Below are 17,676 nucleotides of genomic sequence, written 5' to 3'. Positions count from 1 at the left end.
TGAGGCCAGGTGTGGTGGCTCACGCCTGTAATCCCAGCACTTCAGGAGGCTGAGGCAGGTGGATCACAAGGTCAGGAGATGAAGACCATCCTGGCTAACACAGTGAAACCCCGTCTCTACTAAAAATACAAAAAATTAGCCAGACGTGGTGGCGGGCGCCTGTAATTCCAGCTACTCAGGAGGCTGAGGTAGGAGAATGGAGTGAACTCGGGAGACGGAGTTTGCAATGAGCCAAGATCGTGCCACTGCACTCCAGCACTCCAGTCTGGGCAACAGAGTCAGATTCCTTCTCAAAAAAAAAAAAAAAGAAAGAAAGAAAGAAAAGGAAAAAAAATTGAGATTAAACGTTTTGTGGGTGTGGGTTTTTTGTTTTGTTTTGTTTTGTTGTTTTTGGAGATGGAATTTCACTCTTGTTGCCCAGGTCTCACCCACAGAGTCTCAGCTGGGGTCAGGCACTCCCGCCCTGGCCGACCTCAGGGGGCCCCAGGGTAGCCAGAGGGGCCTCAGCTCGGCCCCAGCTAATCAAGTGAGCCTGATTCCCCAGGCCCTGGGCCTCTTCACAATATGTCCACAACCTTCACAGGAGGGGGCACCTACGACGGTCCAGGCCAGGCAGCCGGCCCCACACCTCTCAGCCCTGTGACGGGGTGTCCTTGGCCAGTGCCCCAACAGCTGATTTTAAGTCACCCCTTAAAGGAAAGTGATTGAATTCATGGCGGCACAGGCCCTGGGGAGGCAGGGACCTGCGAGCACAGGAACGGCTTTGAACTGCCCTGGAATCACCCCAAACAGGATGGTGAGCAGGAGAAGGAAAATGCAAGGCATTCCTAGCTACACCTACCTCCCCTTCAAACCTAACTGGGAAGAAATCCACCTCCCCTCTGTTTATAGAAGGCAGACAGCACAGCAGAGCCCAGCTTCCCCTCACCACCCAGAGCCCCGGGAGCATCCTAATGCGCACACATGACCAGCGTTCCAGCAAGCGCCCCGCACTCCCACCACCACAGCCCGGCCACGGGCCTGAGCCGCAGACTGAGACTGGGAGGTCCCAAGCCCAGCAGGTCTCGCCCTCCCCGGCCATCACCTGGACACTCGACCATCTCCATGCCACAGTGTTGGGGGACAGCTTCCTCACTGGGCCCCACATCCCAGAACCCCCAAATACCCAGGAGCAGCCCCAGGCCTGGGCAGGAGGGGCCCCCTACGTCCGAAATGAAGCCAAGGCAGGTGAATTCAGGGAAACCTGACTAGGAACAGCCTCCAAATCCAAGTCACTTCCTTTGAAAGACAAACACAAAACCCACTCCTGTCAGTCTCTCAGAATAGCCACAGATGACGCGCTTTGTCCACCTGGGAGGGCCCAGTTGCCCCCCTTACCTCTGCAAGCCGCCCAGCGTGGACACCATCTTGGCCTCCAGCCTCCAGGGAGGGGACAGTCGAGGCTTGAGCTCCCCCGAGGTCCCACCGCCTCGACCCCTGCCGGCTCTGGGTTCCCCGGGGCACAGGCACAGTCAGGGTGCGGCTCTGGGGCAGGTGAGCTGGAATCCCCAGAAGCTCACCTGCCTCCTGGGACGGGAGCCACGCCCTTTCCCTGCACCTCCATCGGAGGGCTTGGTCTTAACTGTTCTGTTCTCGGGAAGAACTGGCTGAGGGAGTCTGGGGAACCTCGATGGGCCGCTGTGTTCACCAGGCCCTGGGAGGACCTGCCTGGGACCTACCCCTGCTCCCCTGCCCCACCCTCAGTGTCCATCCCCCAGTGGGGCTTGGAGGGAGCTGTCCCCACAAGGGACAGGCTTGGTGGCCTCCAACAGCACAGCGAAGGCTTCTGGACTCGGAACTCAGGACCTGACGCAGACGAGAGGGCAGCGGGCCCTGCGGCCATTGTGAGGATGAGCAAGGAAAGCCCAGCCCGAGTCCCCAGCTTCCTGCCCCTCCTCCTCCTCTTCTTCCTCCCCCTCCTCCCCATCCTCCTCCTCCTCTCTTCCTCCCCCTCCTCCTCCTGCGCCTGCTTCACACCAATGAAAATCTGACTTTTTAAAATCTTGGGCTGGACAATAAGTTCTGAAACAGGACAACAGGAGTGCAAAATAAATAGAAATATTTGTTTAGCTTTTACGGCATGAAAATTAATTTCTCTCTTCAGGAAATAGATATTAATTCAGAGACAAGCAGCCAGGGAAATGCTGCAACATTGTGACCAGGTGCTACAGCGAATCCACAGGAAGGCCAGATGCTCCTCAGAGCTACAGGCCACGAGTCACCACCACCCTCACCCCATCCCACCAGCCCTGGTGGCCGCCATGCCCTCCGACGCCAAGTTCTCCACCTTCCCATCACACCTCCCTGTTGGTGCCAACTGAGCCTGGATTCCGGGATTGGCCCCAGCCCAAGGCAGCCTCCCTGCCCCAGCCAGTGCCTGGTTCGGGTGGGTGCAGACCACATAGCCACGGAGGCAGGAATGAGGGTGGGTTGACGGGCTCGGAGGAGGGACCGAGCAGACGTGGACTCTCTGGTATCAGAGACCCTGGGCTGGGCAGCTGCTGGTGAGAGGCCCAGAGACCCCCAGCCCCCCTTCCCCATTTACCTCCACCTGCAACCCAGGGGCCTGGGGCCTCCACCCTGCCTGGGCATCACCCTCCCGGCTGCTCTGTAGACCTCCAGAGCCCGAGTCTGCAGGAGGGGCCCGCAGAGCAGCTCCCGGTGCTAATGGCAGGTGGGAGGGATGCCGGGGCCTTGCTAGCATGGCTGGGCAGCTCTCCACCTGGCACGCCCTGCGCCCTCTGCATTCCACCGTCAAGAGACATCCACGTGGGCGCTCACTCCACCATTAAGGAGGCCTCCCCGCGGCTTCTTCCACCCACTCTGCCCAGGGCACCACAGGCTCAGCCTGGGAACAAAGAAGATGGCGCCTCATGGGTCTTTACCCCAGAATCACCTTGGCCGAGCCACGCGTGACAGACGGCGGGGCCGGTGGACAGCAACTTGCCAGGGACACACGCCTGAGGGTCACGGCCTGAGAGTCACAGCCAGGCACCTCCCTACACACGCCTGAGGGTCATGGCCAGGTGCCTCCCTCCCAGGTCGAAGTCCCAGCTCTCCAGATCCCAAGTGATTTATGGGGCCTGAGCAAGAAGTGTGGGCCTGGGCAAGGGGTCCTCAGCCACCAGCCACCTTCACGCTCTGCGGGGGCAGACAAGGACAGTGCGGTGTGGAGTGGAGCTGTGGCCCCAGCCCCAGGCTGGGAAAGGGACAGAGGCCCGGCAGCCAGACGGAGGAGGCTACCTGTTGCCAGTGGGGGGGTCCCTGCTGGGAGCCCCAGGGAGTCAGGGTGTCTGCCGGGCCCCAGCTCCCCGCTGAGAATCAGCCGCTCTGGCAGGCTGCCTGGTCCACAGTGACTCAGGAACACCAATCTGCAGGGGCCTTTGAAAACAGTATGTTGTTTGGCCGGGCGCGGCGGCTCACGCCTGTAATCCCAGCACTTTGGGAGGCCGAGGCGGGCGGATCACAAGGTCAGGAGATCGAGACCACGGTGAAACCCCGTCTCTACTAAAAATACAAAAAATTAGCCGGGCGCGGTTGTGGGCGCCTGTAGTCCCAGCTACTCGGGAGGCTGAGGCAGGAGAATGGCGTGAACCCGGGAGGCGGAGCTTGCAGTGAGCTGAGATCCAGCCACTGCACTCCAGCCTGGGCGACAGAGTGAGACTCCGTCTCAAAAAAAAAAAAAAAAAGAAAACAGTATGTTGGCCGGGCGCAGTGGCTCACGCCTGTAATCCCAGCACTTTGGAAGGCTGAGGCGGGCGGATCACAAGGTCAGGAGATCGAGACCATGGTGAAACCCCGTCTCTACTAAAAAAATAGAAAAAAATTAGCGGGGCGCAGTGGTGGGCGCCTGTAGTCCCAGCTACTTGGGAGGCTGAGGCCGGAGAATGGCGTGAACCCGGGAGGCGGAGCTTGCAGTGAGCCGAGATTGCGCCACTGCACTCCAGCCTGGGTGACAGAGCGAGACTCCGTCTCAAAAAAAAAAAAAAAAAGAAAGAAAGAAAACAGTATGCTGAGAATAGATAGGGCTCAAGGACAGTATCTCCAATTGAACTTTTAATGAACTCCTGTAGGCTCCAAGAAGGCGGGCAGATAAGGAAGAGCATAGAAACAAGGAACTGAGTAGAAGGTTACATGTGGGAAAAGAAAGTTTGTTTTGCATTGCATTCTTTCTGCTGACGGGGGGTTTATGGGGTATAAATAAAGTGAGGCAGAGGCTCTGAGTGCGGCCGCCATGTTCTCTGTGTGTCTTTGTCTTTTGTGTGTTCTTTCATTCTCCACCACGCCCGGCACGGACCCCAACAAGTGGCGCAGCGAGCAGGGTCAGCACGGGTGAGTAGGGGAGAACAAGAAGGGGAACCCCCTAGGGGCGGGTAAGGCCCGGATATTGTTAAGGGGAACCTTCTTAAGCTTTCATTATGGGAATTCCATCTCTCTGGCCTCAGAATATTTACGGCTGTTTCAAGGACTGTTGCTGTCTATAGGAGTAGAAGTGAAAGAAAAAGACTTTGAAGCGATTGTTTGCCCATGTTGAACAACATTGTTACTGGTTTCAGTATCAGACTAAAGTGCAGCTGAATCACAGAGAATGGTTACAGGTAGTAGAAGCTCTGCTTAGAGCTCTCCAGTTAGGGGATATTATGCCTCTAAAATTGTGGACCTTGTGTAACTCTATCACTCAGACATTAGAGTTACTTGAGACTGATTCAGAGTGTGGTGATGTAGCCACAGGAGGAAAGGTATCTGAGGATTTGGGAAAAAAATAAATCTGAAACGGAGCCCATTTGTGCCAGGATAACAGAGGATGGGGGGGTAGCAAAAGGGGGAGAAGAGAAAAAGCCAGCTCTTCCTTCTTCTAAGGGAAATTCTGACATGCAGTGTATTATGGAAATGCTTCAACAAATATTACAGATATATTCTTCTAATTCACCTTTGCGAGCTTTCCCTGTTTCTTTTCCTTCTGCCCTGTTAAAAAAGGATTTTCCAGAGCCTCCAACCACCCGGCTTCCTTATCTTTACCTTTGTTTGGCAAAGTTGAAGCCCTGTTCACATCAGACATACTTTAAATTTATACTAAACACCTGTTTAATATGTCAAAACCAATGTATATGTATATCTTATTGTTTGTTAAAATATTATGAGTATTTCAATAGTCAATAAATAAGCACATTAATATTAACTATTAATATTAATATAGTATTAATAACCCCAGCTAGGGAATTGTTATGTTATAGGGGTGCATAGGTTCCACTAATTTACACTCCAAACAGAAGTTGAGTATTCGAGTTGCTGAACACATTAACTACCTCTTGATATTTTCTGTGTTTTTAAATTTTAACCATTGTATTGTGTATGTAATGATTCTCAATTTGGTATTAATATACATATTTCCTAGTGAGTAATGATGTTAGACATATAGGTTTATTGTCATTTCTTTGTTCTGCTACTTTTGGTTGGGTTATTTGCCTTTTCTTATTAATATGTTGGGATTCTTTATATTTGGGGGTATGAGTATTATTATATATTATATATACTTTTAATTTAAAAAAAATTTTTAAGGAGCTGGATCTGTTTCTAATTATTTGTGCTTCTTTTGCACCTAATGCTCAGTTTTCAAATGGTGGCAATAATGTCCAATTTAATGCCTTACAAATTAAATTTTTAAAAGAAATGAAAGCTGCCATTTCTAACTATAGACCCCTATCCTTGGTCTTCTTGATATTTTTTCATCAGAAAATTTGATGATTCCTATAGACTGGAAGACTTTGGGGAAGGCTTTTCCTGATCGTTCTCAGTGGTTATAATTGCACAGCTGGTAAATGGACAAGGCACATGTACAGGCTAGAAAAAATGTTATGTGTGATCCCCCAGGACCCACTGAGGAACAACTCACAGGCACGGGCCAATATGCTACTCTTAATGCTCAGGCTGGTCTAGATGATGTTGCCTTTACTCAAATCAAGACTTTGTTTCTAAGGGCCTGAAATAAGGTAGAGATAACAGGAAAATGTTCCCTTTCCTCTGTGAAGATTTTACAGGGCACAAATGAACCCTATCCAGATTTCGTAGCCCGTCTTCAGGATGCTGTCTTGAAAATTTTGAGTGCTGGCTTTGCTTCAAAAATTTTGTTACAAACATTGTCTTTTAAAAATGCTTATGCTGACTGTCAAAAATTGTTAAAATCGTTACAGGCCAATGGGGCCAATTTAGATAAATATATTAAAACTTGTGTTAGTGTTGGAGGGGCTATTTATAATGCTCAATTATTTGCTGGAGCTTTGTCTAAAGCCTTAAAAGGAAATAACAAACAAGGTATTTGCTTTCAGTGTGGTAAACCTAGACATTTCAAAAAAGAATGTCATAAAAATTGAACACTTTTATCCCTCGAGGCAGAAAGCTGCCTTCAGAGGTGTACAAATGTTGTGATAAAGGTCGACATTGGACAAATAAATGTCGTTCCAAAACTGATAGAAGTGGAAATTTACTGTCTCCTCTCCTGGGAAATGGGAGTCGGGGCCCACAGGTTTGAGGCCCCAACAATTACAATACAAGTCTACTACAATATTCAGTGAGCAATGGCCTACAACATCAAGGAATGAATTCAAGTCCTCCTTAAGGATCCCACACCTTACCCCAGTTTCTCAGCTTTATGCGGCAACTAAGCAGAGCGCCGCTGCTGACTTAGCTATTACTCAGCCTTATACTTTGTCTCCTAATAGAGGAGTATATAAATTAGCTATTAGAGTGTGTGGCCCTTTGCCAAAAGGACATGTAGGACTTTTGTTAGGTCAAAACAACAGTGCTATATGGAAGTTAATGATGATTTCAGAAATCATTGATCTTGATGTTACTAATAAAATTATTACTATGGTACAAGTTCACAATTTATATGCCTAGAGGCAGGGGAACGTATTCTCAATAGGGAGGGTTTGGTAGCACAGAAAAAACTGTTTTTTGGGAAACTTTAGTTTCTAATCAAAAGCCCTTATGTTCATTGCATATTAATGAAATAGTTTTTAAAGGGTTAATTGATATGGGGGTGAATATGTCTATTATTTGTTTAAATTAGTGGCCTATACAATGGGAAAAAAGATAAGTTTCAGTTATACTCACTGGCTTGGGTGCTGCTTCTGTGGTTTATCAAAACGTAGAACCTTTAACCTGTGTCGGTCCTAAAGGTCAACAAGGTCAAGTGTTTTTTTATATTATTCCTATCAATATTAATCTTTGGGGACAAAATCTTTCATAACAATTTGGTGCTTTTTTAAACATTCTTCATATTTCCTCAGCTGTCAAAAATATGATGTTCAAAATGGGCTACAATCCTTTAAACTCATAGCCACTGTTCACCAGCCTCAAGTTTTATAATTAAAGTGTAAAATGACCACTCCTCTTTAGGTGAAACAGTGGCCATTATCTAAAGAAATACTTAGGATTTAAAAAGAGTAAGTCAAAAAACAAATGGCCGAGAGGAATCTAAAGCCACGTACTTCTGCATGGAATTCCCGTCTTTGTCTTGTTCTTAAAACTATAAATGTTTACATTCAACCTAGGGAAAGTTTACAGCCCGGTCTTCCTAATCCTGCCCTTATCCCAGAAAGTTAAAAATTAATGGTCATAGATCTCAAAAATTGTTTTTTCTCTATTCCATTACAACCTCAAGATTGTAAAAAGTTTGCCTTTATTATTCCTAAATATAATAACGGACAACCTATTCAAAAATATCAGCAAAAGCTTCTTCCCCAGGGTATACTTAATAGCCCTACTATATGTCAAAAATTCATACATAGGACTTTAAATCCTGTAAACAATCAGTTTCTAACTGTGTTAATTTATCATTGTATGGATCTTCTCTGTCCCTGTTTTTAATAATTTTCAGCCACTTTCTCGATATCAATGGAAAGTTTTACCTCAAGGTACGTTAAATAGCCCTACTTGTGTCAAGAATTTGTCCATAGGGCCTTGGATCCTGTTCAAAAGCATCATCCTTCTGTTTTTTTATATCATTATATGGATGACATTCTTCTTGCTGCACCCACCAGACAAAAGCAGCAAGATGCTTTTGTATCATTACAAACCCAACTTTCTTTCTACTCACTTAATATTGCCACAGAAAAAATTTAACTGGATTTTCCTATTCAATATTTAGGTTATACCTTAAGAACACAAAATATTCGACCCCAAAAAATTCAAATTCGACGTGATCATTTAAAAACATTAAATGATTTTCAAAAGCTTCTAGGAGACATTAATTGGATGCGTCCTGTTTTAGGAATACCAACATATCAGTTATAACATCTTTTTTCTATTCTAGAAGGAGACAGTCACTTGGACAACTCACGTCATTTAACTCCTTTGGCTTTACAGGAACTCCAGCTTGTTGAAGAGCAACTTCAAAAGGCCCTTCCTTTTGTTTATTTCATACTTTACCTTCTCCCACAGGAATGATTCATCAAACTAGTCGACCACTAAAATGGATCTTTTTGTCCAATAAAATATCTAAACGCTTGGCTACTTATATCGATCGTTTAGCTGAACTGATCATCAAAGGACGGCGTCACTGTCGACAACTTTGGGGAGGAGATCCTTCCTTAATTATTCCTCAATTCACTCATAATCAGATCACTTATCTTCTTGCAACTTCTGATTCTTGGCAAGTTGCTTGCGCTTCTTTTGTTGGACAATTTTCTACCCAATCTCCTAAGTCTCCGATCTTTTCATTTTTTAGACAACATTCTGTGTTGCCTTTCTCACCAATTTCTGTATTTCCTGTTCAAGGTCCTACCTTTTTTACTGATGCTAGTAGCAATGGTAAGGCTGGATATTGGAGTGTTCATCAATCTCGAGTTACAGTTTATCCTTATCCCTCGGTGCAACAGGGAGAACTGTTTGCTATTCTCATGGTCTTAACTGATTTCCCTACTACTGGTTGTAACATTGTTAGTGATTCTCAATACGCCATTTATGTTACTTCTTATATTTCTCAGGCCACTTTACCTCTTTGTGCTACTTCTTCTCTTCAAAAACTCTTTTCCTTGTTATCTTCTACTTTGAGCCAACATCGAGCTCCTTTATTCATCACTCATCTTTGTTCTCATTCTCAATTTCCTGGACCATTAGTTCATGGTAATACTCAGATTGATTCGCTTTTAATCGGCCACCTACATGCTGCAGAACAAAACAAGCTCGTTCTCTTATTCGAGCTTGTCTTTCCTGTGCTCCTTTGAGCATTCCATCCTTCCATCCTGGGGTTAATCCATGAGATGGCCCTTCTTTTGGACGATTAAAGTATGTTCATCATACCATTGATACCTTTTCTCATTTTCAATGGGCCACTCCGTTGCCATCTGAGAAAGCTGATTCTGTTATTACACATCTCTTGGTTTGTTTCGCCATCATGGGCATTCCTCTTATACTTAAAACTAATAATGCCCCTGCCTATGTCTCTCATAAATTACAAGTTTTCTTACAGCAATACAATATTCAACATATCACCGGTATCCCGGGCAACAGTCAAGGTCAAGCCATCATTGAGCACGCAAATTTAACTTTAAAAACTCAACTACTAGGCTGGGCGTGGTGGCTCAAGCCTGTAATCCCAGCACTTTGGGAGGCCGAGACAGGCGGATCATGAGGTCAGGAGATCGAGACCATCCTGGCTAACACGGTGAAACCCCGTCTCTACTAAAAAATACAAAAAAACTAGCTGGGCGAGGTGGTGGGCACCTGTAGTCCCAGCTACTCGGGAGGCTGAGGCAGGAGAATGGCGTGAACCCGGGAGGCGGAGCTTGCAGTGAGCTGAGATCCGGCCACTGCACTCCAGCCTGGGCAACAGAACGAGACTCTGTCTCAAAAAAACAAAACAAAACAAAACAAAACAAAAAAACTCAACTACTAAAACAAAAAGGGGGAAATGAGCCCCCCAGAAACCAGATTTTGAAGGTTCTTTTTACCTTAATTTTTTTGAATCAATGGAGACAATTGCAAGATTCCGCTGCCGTAACCCATCTTTCCTCACCTCCCTCGGTGATAGTCCCCGCTGACAATTGAAAGGTTTGGTATCCTAATGAAGAAGGTAAGTATGTTCAAGGGCAAGTTCTAAAACAGGGACGGGGCTATGCTCTTGTCCTTACAGGGAGCGGACCTGAGTGGTTTCCTACAAGATGATTGAAACCCTGTTGAAAAGAAAACTGGATTCAGCATGCGTTTCTTCCTTTGTTAGATGTGCCTCGGCGGGGGACTTATTTCTCTTAGTGAGGCTTTGTATGAATGTTGGACTTATATTCCCTTTCCGCCCTTGTATCAGGGAGTCGCCTGGGGGGAGGCGGAAATTAAGGTTTTCACCAATGACACTTGGATGCCGTCCCCCTATATAGACAAGGACAATATAGAATGGGAAACAGCAATTATAATCAGCACATACCAATTTGGAGTGGAAGGACTTCCAATATGTATGGGAAATAGTCTCATTGTCTCCGAAGATCGCATGAAGCTTGGGCTGTTCATTATAATCATAGTCATGTGGCTGCTAAAACTGTTATTATTGTAACTAGAAGCTTTTAATATAATCATACTGTATATAGTAATGAAACTATTCCTAGTTCTTTACTTTTTTGTCCTATTCTAGAGGTTTCTCCTAATATTGAGGTGCTGGAGTGACAACAATGTCGGGGAACTAAACCCCGGATTTTATTAGAATACAATGGAATGTAAATAACTGATTGGAGTGTGCACGGTGATTTTCAAACAAAATTTAGTCACATACCTTTGAAATGGCACCGGGTAAATAAAAGTATTGCTGCTAACAATAATGAAACCTTGGTATGGCGTGAAGGAGGCCTGAAGTACAGAGTCATCTTTGGAAGTTGTTAGCTGCAGGCGATGCCATTAGCACTTTTGTGGGGAATATGTCCCTTAATCTTTCTAACCCAAATAACTCCTTTCATATTCAGTTATATCGGAATACCTCCCGATATATTATTGCTTGTGTCCATAAGCCCTACCTATTATTAGCGGGGAATTTGACATGTGATAATAATATGGGAATTGTTAATTGTACAGATACGTGTACATTTTTGTCTTGCCTCAATCATTCCTGGTGGCACAACTTTACTGGGGATATTTATATCCTCAGGGCTCGTAAGGAAATTTTGCTACCTGTTAACCTTACGCGACCGTGGGGGGCATCACCTCTTGAAACTTATACTTGGACTTCTCTCCAGCGAACCCTCCGTGCCCTTGGACTTATAATTGCCTCGGTGATGAGCCTTGTCGCCATCATCTCCACTGCGGCCGTAGCAGGGCTCGCTCTTCATCAAAGCATACAAAATGCTGAATTTATGCAGCAATGGCACGAACAATCTCACCGGTTATGGCTTCAACAACGAAACATTGATTCTCAACTTGCTGAAAGATTGGACAACATGGAGCAAGCATTGACATGGCTTGGAGATCAGCTCACTGTCCTCAGTACTCGGATGACATTACAATGTGATTGGAACTCCACTCAATTTTGTGTAACGCCTGTGCCTTTTAATATCTCTCAGAATTGGACCGAAATCTGAAAATTATTAGTAGGCCATAAAAATATTAGTTTGGACATCCAAGAGCTCACTCAGAACATTTCCGAAGCATTTCGACAACAATTACATGTGTTGTCTGGAACCGTAACCCTGCAGAAGCTGGGTCAGTGCCTTGCTGCCTTTAACCCATGGACCCAGATGAAAACATGGATTTCTACAATCTCTGGAAGTATATTGCTTTGGGAACTTGGATTGGGTCTACTTCTTTTGGTGATTCGATGCTCCCTCCGTCGCCTCCAAAAACAAAAGAAAACACAGGAACAAATATGGGCTACCTTTTTAGGATTGAGGCAAAACAAAAACAAAAAGGGGGAAATGCAGGGGCCTTTGAAAACAGTATGCTGAGAATAGATAGGGCTCAAGGACAGTATCTCCAATTGAACTTTTAATGAACTCCCGTAGGCGCCAAGAAGGCGGGCAGATAAGGAAGAGCATAGAAACAAGGAACTGAATAGAAGGTTACATGTGGGAAAAGAAAGTTTGTTTTGCATTGCATTCTTTCTGCTGACGTGGGGTTTATGGGGTATAAATAAAGTGAGGCAGAGGCTCTGAGCGCGGCCGCCATGTTCTCTGTGTGTCTTTGTCTTTTGTGTGTTTTTTCATTCTCCACCACCCCTGGCACGGACCCCAACACCAATCAAATGCACATGTCATTTGTCAGAGCAGATGCCCACACCCCCATGGCAGAGCCCTAACCCCTGGGGTGGGGGGGCCGGCTGGTCGGAGGCCCCTCAGGTGCTTCGTGTAAGGGACAGCTCCACATGCCCAGGAACCCGCCTCCATCAGCATCGCGAGGCCCACGTGCTCCAGCGTGTGACCTGGTGCCATCAGGAGGGCTACGCCCACCAGACCCAAGGCCAGCGGGGCGCAGTCAGGGCACCACCAGGGAGCCGCTAGGGAGCCACCGGGGAGCAGCCGGGAGCAGCCAGCAGCAGCCAGCAGGGCGCAAGCATGTTACCCTCTTCAGCCAACACTGCAGGCGGGTGGTCAGGCAAGCCCAGGGCCACCTGGAGGTAGGGGCAGGGGTAGCCTCAGAACAGAACAGACAAAGGATGGAGTTGGCTTCTGGGTCTCAGATCCCAGGTCCGGGGCAGCAGGAAGGAAGTCTCCTGCTCCAGGGCAGGCAATGGTCAACTGTGGGCTGGGGGCTGGCAGGAGGGGGGCCCCTACAGAACTCCTCCTGGCCAGTCCTTCACCAGTCCAGGGCCACCCACCTTTCCCTTGTCCACAGAGGGCCAAGGTCACAGCCCCCAGCCCTGTGCTTTGAAGTGGGCCCTGCTCCACAGTCTCTGCTTTCCGGAGTCAAGGCACAAACCCTCAACACCAGGAAGAACGGGTATCACCCCTTCCACCGGTGACGCTGAACATCCCTGGCCACTGTGCACCCCGTTCCCTCCGTCCCCAGGGCCCCAGGGCCGTGAACCCGGAAGGTGGCTCCAGGTGCCACATGCTTTGCCAGAAACAAAGGGAGCACCACCTCGCTTCCTGGCCTCTGTTTTCACAGCCGCTGGCACAGGGCCCGTGGGGAGGGGGTGAGGCAGGAGCCAGGAGGCCGTCTGAGGACCTGCTGCTGGCACAGGGCCCATGGGGAGGGGGTGAGGCAGGAGCCGGGAGGCCGTCTGAGGACCTGCCGCTGGCACAGGGCCCGTGGGGAGGGGGTGAGGCAGGAGCCGGGAGGCCGTCTGAGGACCTGCCGCTGGCACAGGGCCCGTGGGGAGGGGGTGAGGCAGGAGCCGGGAGGCCGTCTGAGGACCTGCCGCTGGCACAGGGCCCGTGGGGAGGGGGTGAGGCAGGAGCCGGGAGGCCGTCTGAGGACCTGCCGCTGGCACAGGGCCCGTGGGGAGGGGGTGAGGCAGGAGCCGGGAGGCCGTCTGAGGACCTGCCGCTGGCACAGGGCCCGTGGGGAGGGGGTGAGGCAGGAGCCGGGAGGCCGTCTGAGGACCTGCCGCTGGCACAGGGCCCGTGGGGAGGGGGTGAGGCAGGAGCCGGGAGGCCGTCTGAGGACCTGCCGCTGGCACAGGGCCCGTGGGGAGGGGGTGAGGCAGGAGCCGGGAGGCCGTCTGAGGACCTGCCGCTGGCACAGGGCCCGTGGGGAGGGGGTGAGGCAGGAGCCGGGAGGCCGTCTGAGGACCTGCCGCTGGCACAGGGCCTGTGGGGAGGGGGTGAGGCAGGAGCCGGGAGGCCGTCTGAGGACCTACCCACAGCCCATCAGGACTCCAGCCCTGTCAGGCCGTGCCAGGGCACACCCAGGAGGTGCCTCCATGCCCGTCCGCCAGGTCGGGCACTTCTAGAAATTTCACAGCAACTCTTGATCTCCCAGAAGCGCAGGCAGGGAGACAGGGCCCATGCTCCCTCAAGAGGTTCCCCCTCCGGGGGTGGGTACAGGAGGGCAGAGCCCTTGAATGTGGGGCTGCCAGGACCGTGACTCCCACCCACCCTCGTGGCCTCCTGGGTCCTGCCCTGGTCTGTCCTCCCCACACCCCTGAGGTCCAAGGGGCAGTGTCGGGAGCATTGCCAAGGGCTTGCACCCGCCCTGGGTCTGACCGCTACCAAAGTGAGGAGGGGCCTGTCCTGGGGCCTCAGCCTGGGGGGAGACGGCTGCCGCAGCTCCTTGCATGTAGGTCCAGGGAAAAGTGAGCGGGAGGGCTCAGGTCTGGGATGTTCCACCAGGAGGAACCCGGCCCAGGGCCTAGGTGTCAGGAGGGCTCTCCTAAGACAGCCCCGGGCCTCCCGGTCCCTCCACCTGCCCCCAACCCTCAACTCAGGCTCCTGGTCCACCTCAAGGCCCCCCAGCCCTCCCCGCCCTGGGCAGTGCCACATTCTAGCAGCTATTTGCTCTAGGCCTCCCTGACCAGCTCCTTTTTATTTTTCCTGAGAGATGGCGTCGCTCTGTCACCCAGGCTGGACTGCAGTGGTACAATCACCTGGGGTTCCCCGTAGCCTCGACCTCCTGAGCTCAGGCTTGTCCCGCCTCCCCTGTAAGAGCCTTCTGTAGCTGGAACTCTAGGTGCGTGCCACCTTCTGTAGCTGGAACTCTAGGTGCGTGCCACCTTCTGTAGCTGGAACTCTAGGTGCGTGCCACCTTCTGTAGCTGGAACTCTAGGTGCGTGCCACCTTCTGTAGCTGGAACTCTAGGTGCGTGCCACCTTCTGTAGCTGGAACTCTAGGTGCGTGCCACCTTCTGTAGCTGGAACTCTAGGTGCGTGCCACCTTCTGTAGCTGGAACTCTAGGTGCGTGCCACCTTCTGTAGCTGGAACTCTAGGTGCGTGCCACCTTCTGTAGCTGGAACTCTAGGTGCGTGCCACCACACCTGGCTATTTTTAATTTTTTGTGGAGACAGTCTCACCATGTGTGCCCAAGCTGTTCTCAAACTCCTGGGCTCAAGCAATCCTCCCACCTCGGCCTCTCGAAGTGCTGGGATTCCAGGCGTCAGCCACTGCTCCCGGCCCTGGACCAGCTCCTCGAGGCATTATTTTTCATTCCTCTGCGTTGCTTGGGTGGGTGTAGGGGTGGACACACCTACCACACGGGCAGCCTCAGGGTCCCAGACAGTCAGCGACACCCCAAGGGACCCAGGCCGAGGGTAGAGGCCTTGGCAGGTCACAGGCGCTCAGAGGCAGCAGAACAGGGCCTAAACCCTGATGACTCAGGAAAGCAGCCATCACAAAGCCGCATAGCGAGGGGGCCAACGCGCCGGGCCAGGTGGGCAGAGCCCCGGTCACCGGTCAGTGACGTGCCTGCCATCTGGGTCCAGGCACGCTGCCCTGCACGCCTGCCACCTCTGCCTCCATGTGGGTGAGAGCACCTAGGTGCTGAGGCAAGAGACTGAAGGCACAAACTGTTTCAGTATAATAAAGAAAATAGCTAGAATAAGAATAGTCATAATACAAATTAGATATAGAGATGATCATGGACAATTATCAATCATTATTATAAACATTATTAATCATTAGCTTTTAATATTACTCTTCGTTGCATTTCATGCTCCTCCCGCACTCCTGCTTCCTCTTTGAAGTTCGTAGCAGACGGCGGTAAAAGAAATAGTGAAAGTCTTAAAGTCTTTAATCTTTCTTATAAGTGCAGAGAAGAAAACGCCGACGTATGCTGCCTTCTCTCTCTGCTTCAGCTACCGAAAAGGGAAGGGCCCCCATCCTGTAATCACATGACTGACTTCACCTTGTCAATCACTTAGAAGATTCACCCTCCTTACCCTGCCCCCTTGTCTTGGATGCAGTAAATATCAGCGAGCCCAGCCGTTCGGGGCCACTACCAGTCTCCACGTCTTGATGGTCGTGGTCCCCAGGGCCCAGCTGCTTTCTCTTTCTCTCTTTATCTTGTGTCTTTATTTATCACAATCTCTCATCTCCACACACAGGGAAAACACCCGCTAAGCCCTATAGGGCTGGACCCTACACCTCCACACAGCCAGGGTCCTGACGGACGTCTTCAGGGACCTGCGGGGTCACAGGAGCCCCAAATCCCAAACCCTTCCTCTGGGGCCTGAGTCCACAACCGTCAGACACCCCTGGATCCCAACCACTTGCCCTTCTGCTTACAGGAAACTGGCTCCCCCAGGGGCCCTCCCAGGGGCCAGCCGTCCTGCGGGAGTGAAGGGACGGGCAGTGTCCTCCCCGACACTGCACTCTCCCTGGGGCTGAGACCACCAGGCCTGCAACTTCTCCCCTCTCCCCTGCTGTACACAGGCAGCTCTGGCCCTGCCTGGGGCCCCTCCCGCCACTCCCCGGCCCCCTGCTCAGCCTCAGCCCAGGGCCCTGGTTGTGTAACATCTTCTCACGTTGCAGCAGCTTAGAGGTCTTAATGTGACGATCGCCAGCTTCTAATCCAAACACAAAGGCCCCCCTCAGCACCTCCCCCGTCGCAACCACCCTGGCTGGAGCCGCTGCAGAAGGATGGGGTCAGAACCCACCTTCCTCCCCACACACTTGGGCTCTGCACTGCTCCTTCCGTGTGGACGCAGGTCTTGTCAGAGCCTCCGGCTGGGAGGTCGGGCGGTGCAGAACTCTGCACACACCTGACCACAGACACGCATCACCGTCACATGGCCGCTGGGGGAGCTGTCTCGGGGCACCAAGGCCGGCGGCCTCATGCAGATTCACCGAGCTCTCCCGCATCAGTCACTCGGAGTCTGTTAACCTGTGGGTTGCGAGGCACACAGTCCGCCTGGATGTGACCGGGTCTTACCAGATTTTCCTGTCAGGTAGAGAAACACAACAGGTTCCCGGCATGCGAACACTCCTGGCCTCCCGGCCACCACGCGGTGTGGGTTTTCCCCACGGCAGACAGGCCGTTCCTCGGGGCAGCCAGGTGTCTCTGGCACCTGCTTTGCCTGGCTGTGCTGTATTTCACGTCATCTAAAGGCACAAAAGGAAAGCCTGAGGGGGTTCTAAGAAGCCCCTCCCCATTGCTGGATAAACTGGAGGTGAACATGGCAGGGCAGGGCAGCAGTGGAGATGGTGGGACCCAGCCACGGAGCTCCAGGAACAAGTGCCCATGGCTGGCGGCGGGGCTGGCACTGGCAGGACGTGCCCGGCACTGGTCTGCTCCAGCCCAATGGTCACCGGAGCCTCCTGGAGCCAGATCCCTGGGAAAGAGCAGCCACAGCCTCTTCCTCCCGCAACAGTCCTGGGACTGTGTCTGCTTCCCCAGTCCCCAGAGGCCCGGTGGCAGGCAGTGTGGACACAGAGGTCCTGCTCTCCCAGGGTCCAGAGGGCACTAGAGGGAGAAATTCCCCCTCCGCCCTCTGCAGGCCAGCCGGTGTCCCTTAGCAGGCCAGGCCAGGCCTCTGTACCATAGCCCGTGCTGAGCCCAGATCCTCACAGGAAGCCTGGGGCTCTGGGCTTTTCCCTGTCACCCGGCTGGCCTCTCCAACAACAGGAGTGAGCATTTAGACCATGGCCAGGGCAGAGGGGGCCCTTAAGAGGGCGATGGACCCCAGGTCTGAGAATCACAGGTCCCTACCCAGGGGTGGAATGTGGGGTTGTGCGGCCAGCATGGGCAGAAACTTGAAAGCCCCCAAGCCACCCCTGGGCCAGG

At 51.1% G+C, this 17,676-nt stretch overlaps 1 protein-coding gene and 2 long non-coding RNA genes across 8 annotated transcripts in view; 1 reads left to right on the top strand and 2 right to left on the bottom strand.

Annotated features, from left to right (window-relative positions):
- GAL3ST2 (galactose-3-O-sulfotransferase 2) overlaps positions 1-2,776 on the bottom strand; it is a 29,434-nt gene extending 26,658 nt beyond the window's left edge. Inside the window, exon 1 of one of the 5 annotated variants that reach the window (XM_077958159.1) lies at positions 2,585-2,776. In XM_077958159.1, coding sequence (XP_077814285.1) covers positions 2,585-2,631 — 47 coding nt within the window. In that variant the 5' untranslated portion in view covers positions 2,632-2,776. Of the gene's footprint in view, positions 1-1,377; positions 1,680-2,584 lie in introns of those variants that run through there. The other 4 variants (XM_077958160.1, XM_077958161.1, XM_077958163.1 and 1 more) reach the window with 4 other exon arrangements.
- Positions 2,777-4,031: 1,255 nt separating this feature from the next.
- LOC144333546 (uncharacterized) lies at positions 4,032-12,196 on the top strand. The gene is made up of 2 exons (XR_013402300.1): positions 4,032-4,371; positions 10,175-12,196. It is a non-coding gene; the product is annotated as an uncharacterized LOC144333546 (long non-coding RNA).
- Positions 12,197-15,666: 3,470 nt separating this feature from the next.
- Positions 15,667-16,944, bottom strand: LOC144333549 (uncharacterized). 2 transcript variants are annotated; one of them, XR_013402304.1, is made up of 2 exons: positions 16,825-16,944; positions 15,667-15,748 (listed from the first exon to the last, which is right to left on the bottom strand). It is a non-coding gene; the product is annotated as an uncharacterized LOC144333549 (long non-coding RNA). The 2 variants fall into 2 exon arrangements; XR_013402303.1 differs by lacking the exon at positions 16,825-16,944 and adding an exon at positions 15,833-16,076.
- Positions 16,945-17,676: the final 732 nt, after the last annotated feature.

This window comes from Macaca mulatta, chromosome 12, assembly GCF_049350105.2.
Source record: "Macaca mulatta isolate MMU2019108-1 chromosome 12, T2T-MMU8v2.0, whole genome shotgun sequence".
Taxonomy (NCBI): domain Eukaryota; kingdom Metazoa; phylum Chordata; class Mammalia; order Primates; family Cercopithecidae; genus Macaca; species Macaca mulatta.
The sequence above is the reverse complement of the archived record's forward strand: the minus strand, read 5'-3'. Positions and strand labels throughout refer to the sequence as shown.